The sequence below is a fragment of the Tympanuchus pallidicinctus genome, unplaced genomic scaffold (genome assembly GCF_026119805.1).
Source record: "Tympanuchus pallidicinctus isolate F22 unplaced genomic scaffold, pur_lepc_1.0 scaffold16, whole genome shotgun sequence".
NCBI classification, from domain to species: Eukaryota; Metazoa; Chordata; class Aves; order Galliformes; family Phasianidae; genus Tympanuchus; species Tympanuchus pallidicinctus.
This window is the reverse complement of record NW_026294679.1, coordinates 14,293,406-14,309,564: the sequence shown is the minus strand read 5'-3', so window position 1 is coordinate 14,309,564 and position 16,159 is coordinate 14,293,406. Positions and strand designations below refer to the sequence as shown.

At 40.4% G+C, this 16,159-nt stretch overlaps 1 protein-coding gene across 5 annotated transcripts in view; it reads right to left on the bottom strand.

Moving 5' to 3' along the window:
* Positions 1–16,159, bottom strand: part of BLNK (B cell linker) — a 93,101-nt gene that overhangs the window by 32,627 nt on the left and 44,315 nt on the right. For 2 of the 5 annotated variants that reach the window (XM_052676604.1, XM_052676605.1), the window contains exon 1: positions 10,990–11,507. The exons of the other annotated variants lie outside the window; for them this stretch is intronic. In XM_052676604.1, coding sequence (XP_052532564.1) covers positions 10,990–11,492 — 503 coding nt within the window. In that variant the 5' untranslated portion in view covers positions 11,493–11,507. Of the gene's footprint in view, positions 1–10,989; positions 11,508–16,159 lie in introns of those variants that run through there. 5 annotated transcript variants of the gene reach the window in all.

Below are 16,159 nucleotides of genomic sequence, written 5' to 3'. Positions count from 1 at the left end.
TGAACTGGCTTCAGAATATTAATTGATTGAGAAGTCACACTGTAAATCAGACAGTTAAGTGTGTGGGTTAAGTTCTTATTGCCCTTTGGATTTTGATATTTTGGATTGAGCTATTTCTCACTGGCAGGCCACTCTGTTGTTCTGTGTCTAGAAAGTCTAATTTTCTGAAGATAGTTACTACCTCCAGTCATTTCAGGTAAGAAAAGTTCACTTTGGGTGTTCATCTCATCTGCCTTGAGAAATGCAGCATAACAGATCAAGCAAAACAAAGTAGTTATTTCTTTCCCAAGCAAACTCAAATACTTAGCATTGGGAACTTGAATGAACAGGATTTAGTAAGTGCAGTTTTAGACCTAAATTAAAAAAAAAACGAAAAACAAAACACAACAAGATAACACTCCCAGAAGAACCCTACCTGCTTTAGCTACAAAGCTTTAAAGCAAAGATCCATTAAAAAAAAAAAAAAGCAACAACAAAACATGGAAAATATAATGGAATTTGGAGAATAAAAGCTAAGTTATTACAAGAAGAAAAGTAAAAAAACGAAAGAACAAAAAATTGGAAACAACTACAGTTACTCTTGTTACTTAAAAAAAAAAAAAAAAGTGTGAAGCTAGATAAAAAACAGAATGCCCAGCCCCTATCTTTTCTTCTCCCTGAAGCTCATTTATTCCACTGTGGTCTCCTCATCTGATCTTTATTTTATTTTTCTATTACCTTTTAGTTTTATAAATAGGTATGCAGCTGATAAAATTAAGAAAGACGGTGTTGCTGGATAAAGGGAAAGAATCCTGTTTGCTTGGGGGAAAACTTGCTTACATAGTGGGGAATTTGTAGAAACATCTCTTGAGATCTTGGTAAGCTTGAAGCTCTTCTCTTGGACTGTCTTCCCAAACTAAATATAGAAGCTTCCATCAACAGATTACCACTAGCATGCTTTTTGTGGAAGAACACAGACCTCAGTGAGCTGGGTAAAGAGCTTCATAAGATGCAGTTTTTTTATTACTTTCAAATTTTATGCATCTAAACCAACTCAATTAATTACACAAAGTGGTTCTTCCCTTTCACTTTCCTTTTAGTTATTCAGTAGAAAGCAAAAGAAAATTCCCAACTACAGAAATTATCTAATTCTGTTCTTTAGGCCTCCTCCAGGTTTCTCATGCACACACCACAATGTCACATGCCACCTAGACCAGTGAGAGTTCAATTTCCTTGCAAAGAAATGCAGATTGGCAGCAGCTGGATAGGCAGCAGCTGGTGTTTTCTATGGCTGTGATGTGTGTACAGTGCATACAGCCATAGCTGTATGAGGAACCACAAGGCTGCTCCAGTTGCTGCTGGTCTGGGACAGTGTGTTATTGCCCCATATCTGCATCTGTCATTGCCCACCCCCTGCAATGCCTTTCATGATGGCAGAGGAGGCAACCTGCAACAGCAAGCTATCAAGAGAAGGCACTTTGATCTTTATCTCTAATGCTATCTCAAAGCTACAAGGAAAATTTGAGAGAGACTTGCTTATAGCAAGAGGTCAATTACAGACATCTATCTGAGAGGAAGCACAAACTACAATTGTCTGCTACTGTGTTCATAAACTGCACATGAGGAAAATGACAAAAAATACTTCAGTTTTTTAAAAAAGCCACTTGACAAAACATCTGAACATCCTATTCTGCTCACTTTTCAGTTATCCACTATTTTGACTAAAGGCAAAAACAGTAATTAGAGCAGGTGTGTGTTTACACAGTACACACAGAGGTACAGAAAGGCTAAATATTGATTACACTTTTCATCTTCACATGCCCTCTAGGTAATCTTCACAAAGAAGCTGTCTATTTCTCTTTCAGTAGTAACTACCAACACAGGATAAATGAAAATTCAAAGCATGTAAAGGCATATTAAGGGGGTCTGGAGCACAAGTCTTCTGAGGAGGAGCTGAGGAAAATGGGATTGTACAGTCTGGAGAAGAGGAGTCTCAGGGGAGACGTTATTACTCTCTACAACTACCTGAAGGGAGGTTGTGGTGAAGTGGAGGTCAGTCTCTCCTCCTGTGTAACCAACAATAGGACTAGAAGGAATAGCCTCAAGTTGCACCAGGGAGGTTCAGGCTGAATATTAGGAAAAATTTCTTCTCCAGTCAGAGAGTGGTCAGACATTGGAACAGGCTGCCTAGAGAGGTGATGGGGTCACTGTCCCTGGAGGCATACTAGAAATGTTTACATATTGTGCTAAGAGACATAATTTAATGAGGAGATACTGGTGGAAGGTGGATGGCTGGACAGGATGATTGTGAAGGTCTTTTCCAACCTTGGTGAAGGTTCTGTGATAATACATTTGACACAATTAGTGCTAACATGAAATTAAACAGCATAACTAATTTGAGGTGACAGAGAATTCTTCAAAATGAAAAGACCTTGCTGGGACATGGACAAGGAGCCATGATTCTCTATAGGCATATGCAGATTTATCTACAGGGCAAAAACAATGGAAGCCCTTTCAATGGCACTGACTTTGGAAAAGCTGCTTCCTCCTTTCAGATCAAAGCTGAATGTTGTTCTGAGTATGCATGGACTGTACATTAATTCCACTTTCGTAATATTAGTTATGTACTTAAATTTTTTTTTAGACATCTTGCTAACATGGGCACATAAGCACTGACGTGAATAAATTGACTTCATAACCTGAGTGCAGTCTTCATCAGCATCATAACGAAATACATTTTCTAATTTACTGATTTTAATCTGGAAAGTACAGAGATTGCAAAAGAATAAAACATACTGTTTTTCCTACAGACTGGAAACTTTATGGTCTCAATAGTTTGAAGGCAAGGCACTTGGTGTGCACTTGAGGAAAGGGAAGCTTTTCTAAACAGCCTCTTAACTCTTCTTAAAGTAGAGTGCATTTATAAGCATAAAGGACTGCATTTGCTGTACCAAATAGTGCTCTGACAACCAAACAAAACAGAGCAGATTTTCTACATATGGGATTAAACTGTGTCCTGTTAACCTATACTAATGTCAAAATATGCCCAGATATCTTAGTGCTCCCCTGCATTTGCAAATCACCAAGTCTTGTTCCAAGAGTAGCTTTTAAGTAAATAAATGCTAGTTAGGCTGGGTAGATGTATACTGAGACTGATTGCATTCATGCTTGCTTATACTGAGACTGGTTGTATTCATGCTTGCTCAGCATGAAGAAAAAGCCTGTAGCTGGACTTTCAGCATGGTTTCTGAATTGTTCATTATGGCCTTGTACTTTTTACAGTTCTCTAAGATTTGTTCCCTCGCAAGCAGTTTCCTCTCCAGAACTGCTTGAGCTGGAAAGAGACTGGAATTCCATTGTTCTTCTCTAAAGCATAACATTTTTTGGACTTCCAGTCTTTCACTTACTTCTTAGCAACTGAAGTGTGACAACCACTTTCCTCTGTGTACTTTTGGTCAAGTCATGTAATTTTTTTATAGGATAAATCAGACTTTTTTTGTGCCTGCAATGTTAGATCATCATAAATTTTTAAACTGAATGCCTTTAATATTGGAATTCACTTTAGCCAAAGTGATTTAGCCATCTGTTTAGGATCAGAAGAAAGGTGTGGGGAAATAGATACATTTGGACACATCTGCTGAACATCAACCCTTCTGTACCCAGGATGAGTGTTCCTCCTCCAGCAACAGAATTCTATCCACAGATATGGGTGGCACAGGTATGGAACTAACAGAAGTTAAGACTGCACCAGGTGCATTAGTTACACATGGATCTATCTATTTTATTTTTATGCAAGTGACCACATTTTATTAGAATTTCTGAGAGGCATTCTGGTCCCTATAGTTATACCCACTATCTTACTATCTTACCATTTGAAAGAGACCTTCTCCTCTCATTTTGGCCTCAGACACTAAATTGTTTTTTGCTTTTGCCAAGCTAGGTATCAGCAGGATCAGATTCAACTCATCATATGGCTTTGGGAATCCCAGTGCCAGTATGAGAGTGATGAGTCTCAGGGTAAGCAAGGGATTAAGAAGGAGGAAGAAAAGGATCTGTTAGTCTGACTACATTCGATTGGCTGCATAACTGCACTTTCAGTGGCACTTAGCTGCTTCTGCACTTCTTGCACATTTGCCAGTGTCTGTATTTTGGGACAAAGGAATCATGTAGCCATCTAGTCTGCCTACTTGTATTCATGGGCACTTTGCCCAGTTCCCCTGCATTAAATGTCATGAAGGCACATTCACACTTTTCTATTATTGATCTAGAAGGCATTATTTTAATTCCTCCTCAAGTATTTACTGCGGAGCATATAGTTTCTGTTGAGATCATAAACTAGCATAGCACATCTTCACTTATAATTGGAAAATGAACTTGTCAAAAAAAATATATGTACTAACAGATTAGGAATAAAGATACTATCACAATTTCTGGCCTTCGTTTGCCCTTCAGTTGTTTAATATGGCTACCACAAAGCAAATTTACATTGTGTGTGTGATCCTTTTGCATTCTACCAAAATTTTAAGATGGTTCCTAGAGCTAAATAAGAAACTACTGTGAATTTCAGCCATTGTTTTCCATCGGTTCTCCAATTCTTATCTGCTAATGTTTGCTTTAAAAAGGAGATGATGAAGATGTTTGTTTATTTATCATACTGTAATGTACTTTCTTGTATTTAGACTGTAAAAGTTGTTATACAACACCAAAACCAGTCCACTAATGCAATGATCATTTTAAGAAATGTGTAAGACGTGTGTAAGAAAAAAATGATGTAGGGAGAAGATACATACTTTTCTAACTATCAGGGATCTATAAATCATCTGCAGAAGATAGCTAGAAGTGACTTTTGATTCTTGTAGTCAAATTCTTACCTATGAAATAAGTAGTTTTGAAGCATTTCTATGAAATACATGTAATAGAGTGGGTCACAAACTTTCCACACAGAGTAACCTGCTACACTATAATCCTGAATCACACTGATACAACACAGTGATAGGAAACATTCAAATTTTTTAGGTGTCAAAAATATCACTGCAGTTAATATTACATCGTGCTGACGTAAGATGATCTGAACTCTAAGCGTCACCTTTTTTTCAGTTACAGTTCCATGAGTAATTGAAACCTTATTTTTTCCCCCCTTTAAGTTTAGTGCAAAGGTTGGTACTGCCTGCAATAGTGGAACTCCAGAATATACTCATCCTTTAAGCAAAGCACAAAAGCACTGGAATTCTTACAATGTTTAAAAATGTTTCAGTTATACCTTTTATGGTCCATTATAATCTTGAATATAGTTAATTGGAACTTTTGATCAGGTTAAATGTTTTCTTCCAAAATTAAGTTCACCAAGCAGAGCTAAAACTTGACTCCATTACTCTTGATTAACTTTTCAGCTACTTACTTACAAAAGCTTTACTTCCAAAAACTATTTGATAACACTGATAGCAGAATAGATCAAAGAGCAATCTTCCAAGGAGAAAAAAAAAGGAGAGCCACTAAAAACAATACTTATTTTCAAATAAAGAAGTACTTCCAGTAATTTTTAACAACGTGGGGTTGCTTTTCCCCCATTTTGATGATGCTGTTTTCCATATGCTGATTCAAGCCTTAACAGTATGGATTTTTTTTTTTTTGTGAGTTTTTGATTGTGATATTATTCTTCCAAAAGATAAGCAACTATCACATTCTAATATAGTGAGCAGTATGTAAGTTTAGAAAGGTTCTATAACACAAAACATCATCATATCAACATATCAACTGGGTACATGCAATGTCACATTGTGATTGAATATCCACACCTCTACACAGCTACATGGGGTATAGTTTTAAACTAATGATGAAAAAGGTTATGTAAAATTTACTTAAAAATTTTAGTTTTTTCCATGACTTAGAAAATTAATTTTTTTATTACTCTGCTGGCAATTGGCCATGCATTTTCTGAAATAAAGAACAGCAAACATTTAGATCCAATCTTCATGACTACCTTTTACCAAATAACTCTTAGTCAGAGGCCATAGATGATGTGATCTGAGTCTTACTGTTGTTTTAGCAAATTCTGCTACTGTTGACAGTTGTTTTGATAGAACTAAAACGTCCCTAGAAGAACTAATTTTATTTGGATGAGTATACATGTGAGGCAGCGCTAGGATAAGCTAGGCCAGCGATTTTGCGAGCATAGTAGAATGGTACTAAAGGTAATCAGCACAGCCAATCTCATAAACAGGCTTAGTGCAAACCTAGATTCTACTGCTGCATTACTGCCTGCATTAAACAAGGAGTCTTCTGTATGGTTTCAGTATTGCTTTTGCCTGTAATGCTATATTATCTTTTAAAACATATGTAGACCACAATCACACTCAGTCTTCTATGAATAGCTTCATAGGCAGGATGTTCTGGATAAAAATAATGCACTACCTGTTGGTTTGGGTTTCAAAGCCAGTAGTTTGGCAGACTGACAAAGACTGGTCCATGCAAAACGACAGTCAGAAAGACTGACAGTGATGAAGAAAAAAAGGCCAAAGCTTTCAAGAAATTGTTCTTATGAAATGCTTGTACAGAAAGAAATTAAGAAGTAAGGACAATATATATGGGGTGAGGGCTGAAGCAAAGGCAGAGAGAAAGAAATAGCAAGAGCATTTGGCTGGGGAGGTCACACTGGAGCTGAAAGAAAGGAATTTTACAGAGGCATCTGGGGAAGTGCGCATTTCATATCTAGTTCCATTCCAAAGTCCAGAGGTGAGACAGATTCATGAACTGTTTAACTGAAAGCGAGAGGAAATAGAGATTACATAGCTTCCTTGTTTAATTACAACTCTGTGTTTTCAATGGCAAACTGGGTCTAATAAACCCATAGAAAGAACTCTTACTGGCACTCATCAGCAGAGTAAATGTGTCCTCCTTTTTCTCCATTCTGGGAAATTTCAACTTCAGGGGCTGCGTACAGCCATCACTGTGACTTCACATTCAGTTAAGCCAAAACATAGGTGCACCACAAGAACTGCTGCTGTGACAGTTACCCCACAGTAGAAAACTATTAGGAGAAAATGGGAGCTGAGACAAAGGGGTGCTGGAGGTAACAAGTGCAGCTGGAGGTTTCAAGGTCATTTCTGGCTGAGTGCCTGAGGCTAAAGGCAGCTGGGGCTTGAGCTAAAAGAGACAGAACAGGTAGAAGAGAAGTGAGGGATTGTGACTTGAGAAGAAATAGCTATGAGTAGGAGGGGTCAGTCTGGAAACCTCTTAGCACAGGACAGTTCTTCTGATGTGGTCCTTGGAGTGCTATGCAGAGTATGATTGCATAGGCTTTCCTCTGGAGGCTATATAACTAAAAGGGGTAAAAGATATTAGAGCTGGGTATGGACTCAGGTGCCCAGTTCTATCATGGGAGAATCCCACAGCTTGCCTTGAAACTCCAGTTTCTTTGCTTGATGAGCTTTTATTCTGAAATAAACTGTAAAATTTGACTTCAAGAAAAAAGGAGATGAAGTTTCTAATTCCTCCTTTTCACTACGAACAAAATATTTTCTAACAGCGCATAACTAATATTCTGATACCTCCAATTTATTTTCTCAAAAAGGAGATACTCCCCATAATAAAATATGCTATACATAGAAAGTATCAGTTTAAGATTTCATATCATTTCACCCCCAAATGAATTTATTTTCTGACTATGTGCTTTCAAGAGCAAACTGCACCAATAAATGTCCTGGAAAAGGAAAGACCAAAAAGTTAGAGTGAAGCTATTCATATCAGCAGAAAATTAGTGAAGACCATAAACCCCTTCAAATTTGAAGTAAGCATTTGGGCCTTAAGGAAACCCCTCTTGATTTTGATAGAATTAGGATTTAAACTCTCTATTTAGTAGGAGCTGTTGAAACAAAAGGATTGTGTTTGAACTACAGATAAATTGATGTATGTCCAGCCTGACAGGGGAGTGGGGTTTGGGGAATCATTTGTCAGTTATGATTTCAAATAGTGACTTTGGGGGGCTTTGTAGAGGGAGAAATCCACTGCAAGTTCATGAAGTCATCTGAAGTCTGAATCTGAAATGAAATTGTACTCTTGGAAAAGTAATCTTCTGTTTGCAATTGAGACCACGTTGGCTGTACAACCTTGGGCAAGTGAAAGCATGTGGTACACTTCCAGTTCATGCCATGGTTTGTCTGTCACTGCAGTGGGAATGGTAATGATGCCTTTGAAAATAACTTTGAAAATGAAGGCAGTTGAGAGCAAAGGGGCATTATTAAGGTTTGTGGTCATAATAAAAAAATGCAGCAATTCTGAAGAGATGTTATAGCAGTGGCATGTAGCAGCTAGGAATCATTTAAAGAGGAGGAATTAGAGGTACGTTGTCTAAGGAACTTGAACCACAAAGGAGTACAAGTTCAGTGCTATACTCTTTGAACTGCTAACTTCATGTTACTTTTGCCAGCTACCATCCTCAGTTGTGAGTATCTTATGTATAGGTTTGTCTGAAGCATAAAATTATCTTCTGAAATCAAGGCACACTAAAGCCTGCCACGTCAGCACAGCTATTGCTTGTGTATTTCACTCCACACAGTAGAAAGCCATTCAAAGTCACAAAGTCTTTGTATGCACCACATAAATTTGTCTCATGATAAACAACCAAGCCCTAAGACTTCAAGTCTGACTATTTGGAAACGTTAGAATACAGTGTACTATGGGGGAATACTTGTACAGTACCGTGCGTCTTTTACAACAAACACTATATTAAAATAATATTGGAATTCCATGAAGTTCCAGCATTCCTGTCCAACTGATATTTAAGTTAATTGAGTGACTTAACTGCAAATGCAAACAACACTCATACCACAACACGATAGTTAGAGACACATAAAAACTTTCGGTGTTGCGATACACGAGTTGAGTATGTTAAGAATTCAGATCTGATACAATACTTGCTAATTCAACAAAAGGCCTTGTCTGTTAGGATCAGATATACCCATGGAGAGCAGATGAGATTATCAAAGCAGCAGAACATCTAGCTTTTCAGGTCTACACTTAAAAAACATCAAAAGCTCAGACACTGACTCATCAGCACTGCTTCAGTTTTTGCTTCTACAAAGTAGAAATTTTAAGAAAGCTGTCCTTAGAAAAAGATGTGGACTATAATTACATCAATTGAAACTATGCTTTGTAGGAATAGTTCTCCAAGATTGCTTCTTGGCATGTGGGGGAAGGCTGACTTTTAGCATAACTCTTTCATTTGTGTAATATCTAGTGCAAACTCTGAGCCACTATGCCTCTTCTGTGCAGGTAGGAGGCTGTAATAGGAAGCTAACTGCAAGTCACGCAGTGCAGGGGCATTTGGCTGCTTTGCAGTAAGAAGCAATGGCGTGTTACACTACTCTGTTTCTCTATTCACACATCTACACTTGTACTACAAATAAGTACTCAAGGAAATTTCTGCCATTAGTTATTAAAATCATCATGTTGTAGTAAGGTCATGTAACCATATATCCAGGTCTTTCCCTAATGAGAGACACACTCTTAAACATGCTCAAACTAAAGCACATGTGCAGTTCTGCCGTGTGCAGTGAGAACATTGACAGGCTGGAGAAACTTGGTGCTCCATGGACAAGTACAGTTGATTGTCCATAAGGAGCATAGAAAAATAGCCTTAAATACTTAAAATACAGGAAAGCAGAGCTACCTCCTTGTCTTGCTTATTTTACTTTATTTTATTTTATTTTAAATTTTAGTCAGGACAAAAACGTTGGCCTGGGAGATGATACCAAAGGGACACAGTGGTACCTTTCTGGTTTCAGGCTTTCAAATTAGCATACCAGGAAATTGAATTGTTGTAACCTTCATATGTAGGACCTCCCCCATGTACTTGGGAGCAACTCTATTGTTAATCTTATTTTAAGCTTGTGCAAAAGTTGCAGAAGATACAGCCTGCCTAAGGTTTTATCACAGAGGAAAGTGGGTGTTCAATTTCTTTAGATACCAGTAACTGTCTTGATGGCATCAGGTTTTCCATCACATGGCTCATTATTTTGAGATACCTAAACGAGACCAGTATTGGGCCCTGGCACCATTTAGACCATTTTAGATCAGTGATAAATTGTGAACATTGAGAAAGGTAACTTTCTTGTTTCCTCAGTATGCCTGGCTCTACAAGTACGATGCCCAATATTTCAATAGTATGGAGAGGGTACAAAGCAAGAAATGCATCAAGTGTAGCTTTACAAGGGAATATTTGAGCTTGCATGAAGTATTCCAGGAGAGACACTTGCAAATGGTTTATGAAATAATATTCAGTGTTTAAATAGGAATTGTTTTCAGAAAACAAACAAACAGATTCCTAGTATTTCTTCCTTTGGAAAAAAAGAAAAAAAAAATCCTGTGACCTTAATCTGAAACAGGACTTCTTTAACTACACGGGAAAACAGTCATGATGAAAGAGCCTTGATGTACCAGCTCCACCAGCACATCAAAGCAAGCACACTAAAAATACTCCAGTAACGATTGGCTTCTGCATTTTTTTCCCTCTCAAATCCTGTATTTAAAGTCATCCTTCTTCATTTGGGATGTTTCCCTGTTTTTCAGTTCCTCCTATTCTATCGGATCTTTCGAAGACCAGGAAACATTACAGAACTCAGCTGTCAAGAGTCAAATTCACACAACACTTACTAAACCATTAAACAATGAATCCAACTTTCCTAATTCCCATCGGGTTCTTACACGTTAATGAATCACAAACTATTTTTTTTAAAGCGCTGAAAACAGAAACTTTTAAAACGTTTCCTTGCTCCTTACAGACGGAGCAGACACAACACGTCGTTGCTCTGAAACCTGCGGCCGACCAACCGCCGCGGAGCCGTATTTACCCCCCACACTTCCCCATACCACCTGGCAGTCGTCAGCGCCCCGGGCCGCTTCGTGACCTCCGCCAGAGCCCCGACGGCCGCGGCAACCAGCGCCCCGTGCCCGCACGATCCCCCGCAGCGCCCCTCCGCGCTCGGAGGGGAGCGAGCCGAGACCGACCCCTACCTGAATTTTTCCCCGGCCGGCACAGCGAGCTTATTCAGCTTGTCCATGCTCCGTACTGCTCCCTCAGGGCGCTGGCCACGCTCCTCCCGGGGTCCCGCAATAAGCACAGCGAGAACTTCCCTACCCGCAGAGCCTACGCAGGGCCGAACTGCGGCCGCTTTCGGGTATTGAAGCCTCTCCCTGCCCCAGCCGCAGGCGCACGCAGAGGACGGACCCGGTGCTGGGGCGCCTGGCCCGGCCCCTCCCGGCCCGCCCCCGCCCGGCTTGCGGCGCGCACAGGTGGGAATTCCTCCGGAGATGGGCCGGCCGGCGGGGGACTGGGGCTGCGGGAACCTGGTTTCCCTCTGCTCCTCACCGCTCTTCCCAGTGGAGATGCACCCTGCTTGCTGCTGTGGGAACTTGTCCCTTCCGTAAGGTGTTGCAACAAAACTAGAGATCACCGTGTGGCTCTCATCCTTTTGTATATCGCTGGCAGGAAAATAGAGATTTTTCTTCTCTCTCATTCTAAATTAAAACCTGATCCTTCCAGCAGCACAGAGTGAAGCCATTCCCACCCAAAATGTAAGCAGGTCATCTGTGGTTAAAGGCTCTGGTATACCTCAGCCTGGATTTAGTCTGGATTTGGTTCAGAGATTTTTTCCTCTTTAAAGGTGATGTTATAGGCAGCTGATTTATTTTTGAGGATCATTGTAAGCAGGCATGTTCAGGCTTTGTTCTGAAGTTGTGATGAATGGACTTCTTGAATTCTGTACTTTATGTACTGCTGCCAGTCATTTCTTTCCATATCTTTGGCCTCTCTATGGCTGTTTAGAAGCTCAGGCTGGTCTAGGCTTAGGAAACCTACTTATTTATTTATCCATTTATCTATGATTCTTGGTATTTCTTAAATGTACATTGAAATACCTTAATATATTCTGGTTACTAAAGTATGTTTTGGTGACACTGGGAGGTATTTCTTGGGGAGATTCTCCTTACACTTGAGCCAGATGTTCACTTGGATGTGTTTCCTCTCCTCTCTAGATTGAACTGATTTTTTTTTTCTTGTGAATGGTATAGTGACAAAATGTGCTTTCCTGGTTGGCGCAGGTGACTATGACTGTTGCCGTGAGCTGTAAGTCTTTTCTAGCAGTACTGTTTAGATCTTGGCATAGCTGATGTCTTTGTTCTTCGAGCCCTCAACACAGTTTCTCTGGAAATTTGCATATGGTACTTCTCTAGGCCCTTAATGAACAAATTACTCTTTGGGGTATCTTATAAACTCAATAGGCTTTCAGTAGTAACATAATAGTATTGAACATTGTTTATTACACGTCTGTGGAATTCCACCCCACATTATGTCTGGTTACAAACTGGATGCTTTTACTGGATATCTTTTTACTCTCTAAATGTTGTTTTGGAAATCAAGGTTGCACTCTGGCAATGTGAAAAAATAGATGTAAATCAGTTGCAGCGTCACATTACTTTTTGCTTATGTAATCTTCCTGCTATATCTAAACATGTATGGAAATACGAGCTTGCTCAGCAGGCCCTATGAAGCAATTGACTATCACAGAGATCCCAAACTGGAGTCCTTCTTCTGATGGATCCCTGCCATTCAGTCACTCAGTTCACTGGTTTCACCTCATCTCTTCCTGACTACGTTTTCTATGAGTCTTCTATGACTCATCAGTTCATGGGTTTAGTTTTGATGCTCTACAGTGCTCAGTGATTTCCTTTCTGTCTTGGCAGCATTGCTCCCAGGGCAACCCTCATCTCTTATCTCTCATCCCTATCTTCTGCTGGCACAAGCGTCTGTGTAGTTGCACAGTGAAATGGAGCAGGGAAGATGTCCTCTGCAAATCATCAAGCAAAATGTAACAAAAAGGGTGGTTTTAGCTGCATTCTGTGCTTTGATATGGTTCAGTGCACAGATGTTTGCCACGATGCAGCACAGGGCAGGAGAAGGAGGGTGTGTGGCTGTTCAAAATGGTACTGCTACCAAGAAGTTACTCCTGAGGAAGTCCCTGTTGCACAATTTTTATTCATGAAATTTTGTGGCATCTGTCATGAGGCCTGTCCAAGGGCCAGTACCTCAGCTGGCTTGTGTATTTCATGCCCACCTGGCCCAACACACAGCCCTGCTTCACTTTGATATCTGCAAAGAGCTCACAGCAAAGCCTAACAGCAATAAAAACCAAAACAGATAACTAGTTATTATTTCCTACTAGTCTCCTAGGGCATGTCCCTCTGAATAACTCACTCAGGGCACATCTTATTTCCTTTTATATCCACTCTCACCAAGATGTACTGATGCATTCTTGGGTAGAAGAGTCCTGCCCTACATTTAGCAGAAGCCTGTAGTACCAGGCCATGTGGTCCAGGCTGCCTCTTTGCTTATGCAGAACATAGACAAACAATAAATTACCCTCTTTCTCCTGAGAAAGCACATATGTTACCACATAGTTATTTCAAACCCATGGCAACTGAGAGAAAGCAGTTTCTCCTGGCAATCTTGGAATATGCTTTTCCTGGGAAACTAAGCAAGAGCTACGTGCAAGTTAAGTCCTGAAACTAAGAGAAGGAAGTCACCCACCCCTAAATGTCAAAGGAAGCCTTTCTAGCTACAGTGAAATTCCTCATCTTCCCCATTTTATATATACGTATGTGTCAAAAAACCTTTGGATTTAAACTCTGTAACCTCACTAGGAAACTAGAAAATTTCTGGTCTGCCTCCTGATCAGCCTACCTGGCTATCTTCCCCAGTGCTGGAAGGATTCACAGGGTGGAACAAGATATGACAACCTCTGGAGAAAAATCCTAAATAAAGAACACACCCAAGCTCCTCCAAACAGCCATAGGCTTCTTTTTTTGCTCAGCTGACGGTTTCAAAGTCCAGACTTCTGGCTCATACTGGGACTGACTGTGCTTTTTTTTTGATTGTGAAGGTTTCTATATAGTCCTTACAGAACCAATCTTCTCTGCAGACCACGGGGACAAGACAGCTCTTCCCTCCTTCAAGGATGCTTGTCACCTTGAAACAGGCAGGAAGGATCAGTCTCACCTTGGCTCCAGGAACCTGCAAGGCCTGAAGTCATGCTATTTTTGTAATTGTAACCCCAGCAACTGTACCCCTCTGAGCCAAAATGCTCATTTGGAGAATGCCAAAGAGGAACTGGAATTTCTTTTACCGCGTGAGTGGCATCTTGGCCATAATGGTGGTTAACATGAAACTCTCCTCACCAGCCATGATTGCTGGTTGTGGCAGAGGGCAATTTGTTTTGGGGGATGCCTGTGCCACTTCCATGCTTCTTGGCATATATGGGGCCAATGGGGACAGTAGGGTAGCACAGCTACCTCAGGCTCTTCAGCTCAATAATGTTTTAATATTTTAAGAACCTGCATTCACATGGATCTGCCATTTTTTTGTGGTTAGGTAGTTAGAAGTATCTTCATTTTCCTGTGTGTGACTGCAAATGTACAGGGTGAATTCTTAGCTCCATTTCTCAACACAGGTAATGTAAGATTTGCTAGTATATTCCCACAGTGAGATAGCTCAGAGAACATGCATAGTTTTTGATGCTCAAAATGCCATTGAAACTTTGGGGAAAACCTTCCTAATGCTGGGGCAGATTATCTAAATGCTACTGCCTGTTGCAACATCATTTCCTCATCACTGCAAATGTTGTGGGTTAGTCTGGGTTTGTCTCTTTCATCCTCTCACAATATGACTGTGTACTTCTCCTCTTATGCTCTAAAATGAGAAGATTTCAAAGACTAACTTCTTTATCTTTTAGTTTTTGTGCTATTTTCTGCTGTTTGTTTCCCCCTGCTCATTCCTTGTACATGCTGCCTCACTGGTGGAATGCTCTGCTTTCTTTTTAAGACCCATGAGATAATGAAATATAGTCAAATGCAGAGTTGGTGCAATGGACTTTGGAACTATGAGTACTGTATCTTCATTTGGTCAAAATTTGTAAATGGTCTGATATTTCCTGTTTACACTGGGCTCCAGCTTTATGTGCCCTATTGTATTTGAGTACCTCCAGTGGTGTGTACAGTTTTAGGCACCACAATAAAACAGACATAGCACTGTTAGATAGCATCCAAAGGAGGGCTACAAAGATGGTGAAGGGTCTGGAGGGCAAGGTGTATGAGGAGCAGCTGAGTCCCCTTGGTTTCAGCCCAGAGCAGGAGAGGCTGAAGGGAGGTCCCACAGTGACCTACAGCTCCTCATGGGGAGTGGAGGGGCAGCACTGAGCTCTGCTCTCTGCCAAGTGATAGGAAGGGAATAGCATGGAGCTGTGTCAGGGAAGGGCCAGGCTGGAAATTAGGATGTTTTTCACCAAGTGAGCAGTCGGCCACTGGATTAGTCTCCCCAGGGCAATGGACATAGTCCTGAGCTGCTGGAGCTCAAGATTCACTTGGACAATGCTCTCAGATGCAAGGTTTGAATTTTGGGTGGTCCTGTGTGGAGCTAGGAACTGAAACCAGTTTGATTCTTTCGGGCCCTTTCTTACCTGGGGTAGTCTATGATTCTGTGAATGTTAAGATTATCTGTGGCTTGAATTTGCTTCCCTGAGTAGACAGAAGACTCCTATAGCAGAGACAAGAGATCGAAAGACTTGTCTGAAGCATTCAAGTCTTTGGGAAGTGGTGTTCCTAGATCAGAACAAATACATTCATCCATAGCTAATCATTACAGGAAACCATTACGCAAAAGCCAGAGTGTGATTGTTATCACTGACAATGCTGATAGTTTTCTTGGCAGTATATGATTTTTATGATGACTTTGGTTTTCTCAGGGATTCCTGTTGAAGATGCAGATATATTAATAAACAGTATATAAAATATTAGCTGTACATTTCTTCCTTTTAAACTTTCAAATTTTGATGATAACATCTTTTTAGGGAGACCATTCTAATCATTGTCTTTGTGCGGATTACAGATTATGACTATGTTTATCCTAGGGAACCCAAGAGCCTGTTTGAGTTCCTGATATTGGTCCACCACTGAAGCCACATCCTGCCTGCACATAATGGGATGAGGCTCAGTGATGCAACAGCATCTACCCATAGCTTTGTCTGTGTGATGAGAAACCCTAGGAATGTGTCCCCTGCAGGAGCTGTGGCACACAGGACAGGTGGGCAATCAGGCTGCAGAGATAGCACAAGAAATCCAAGCCAGTATATAG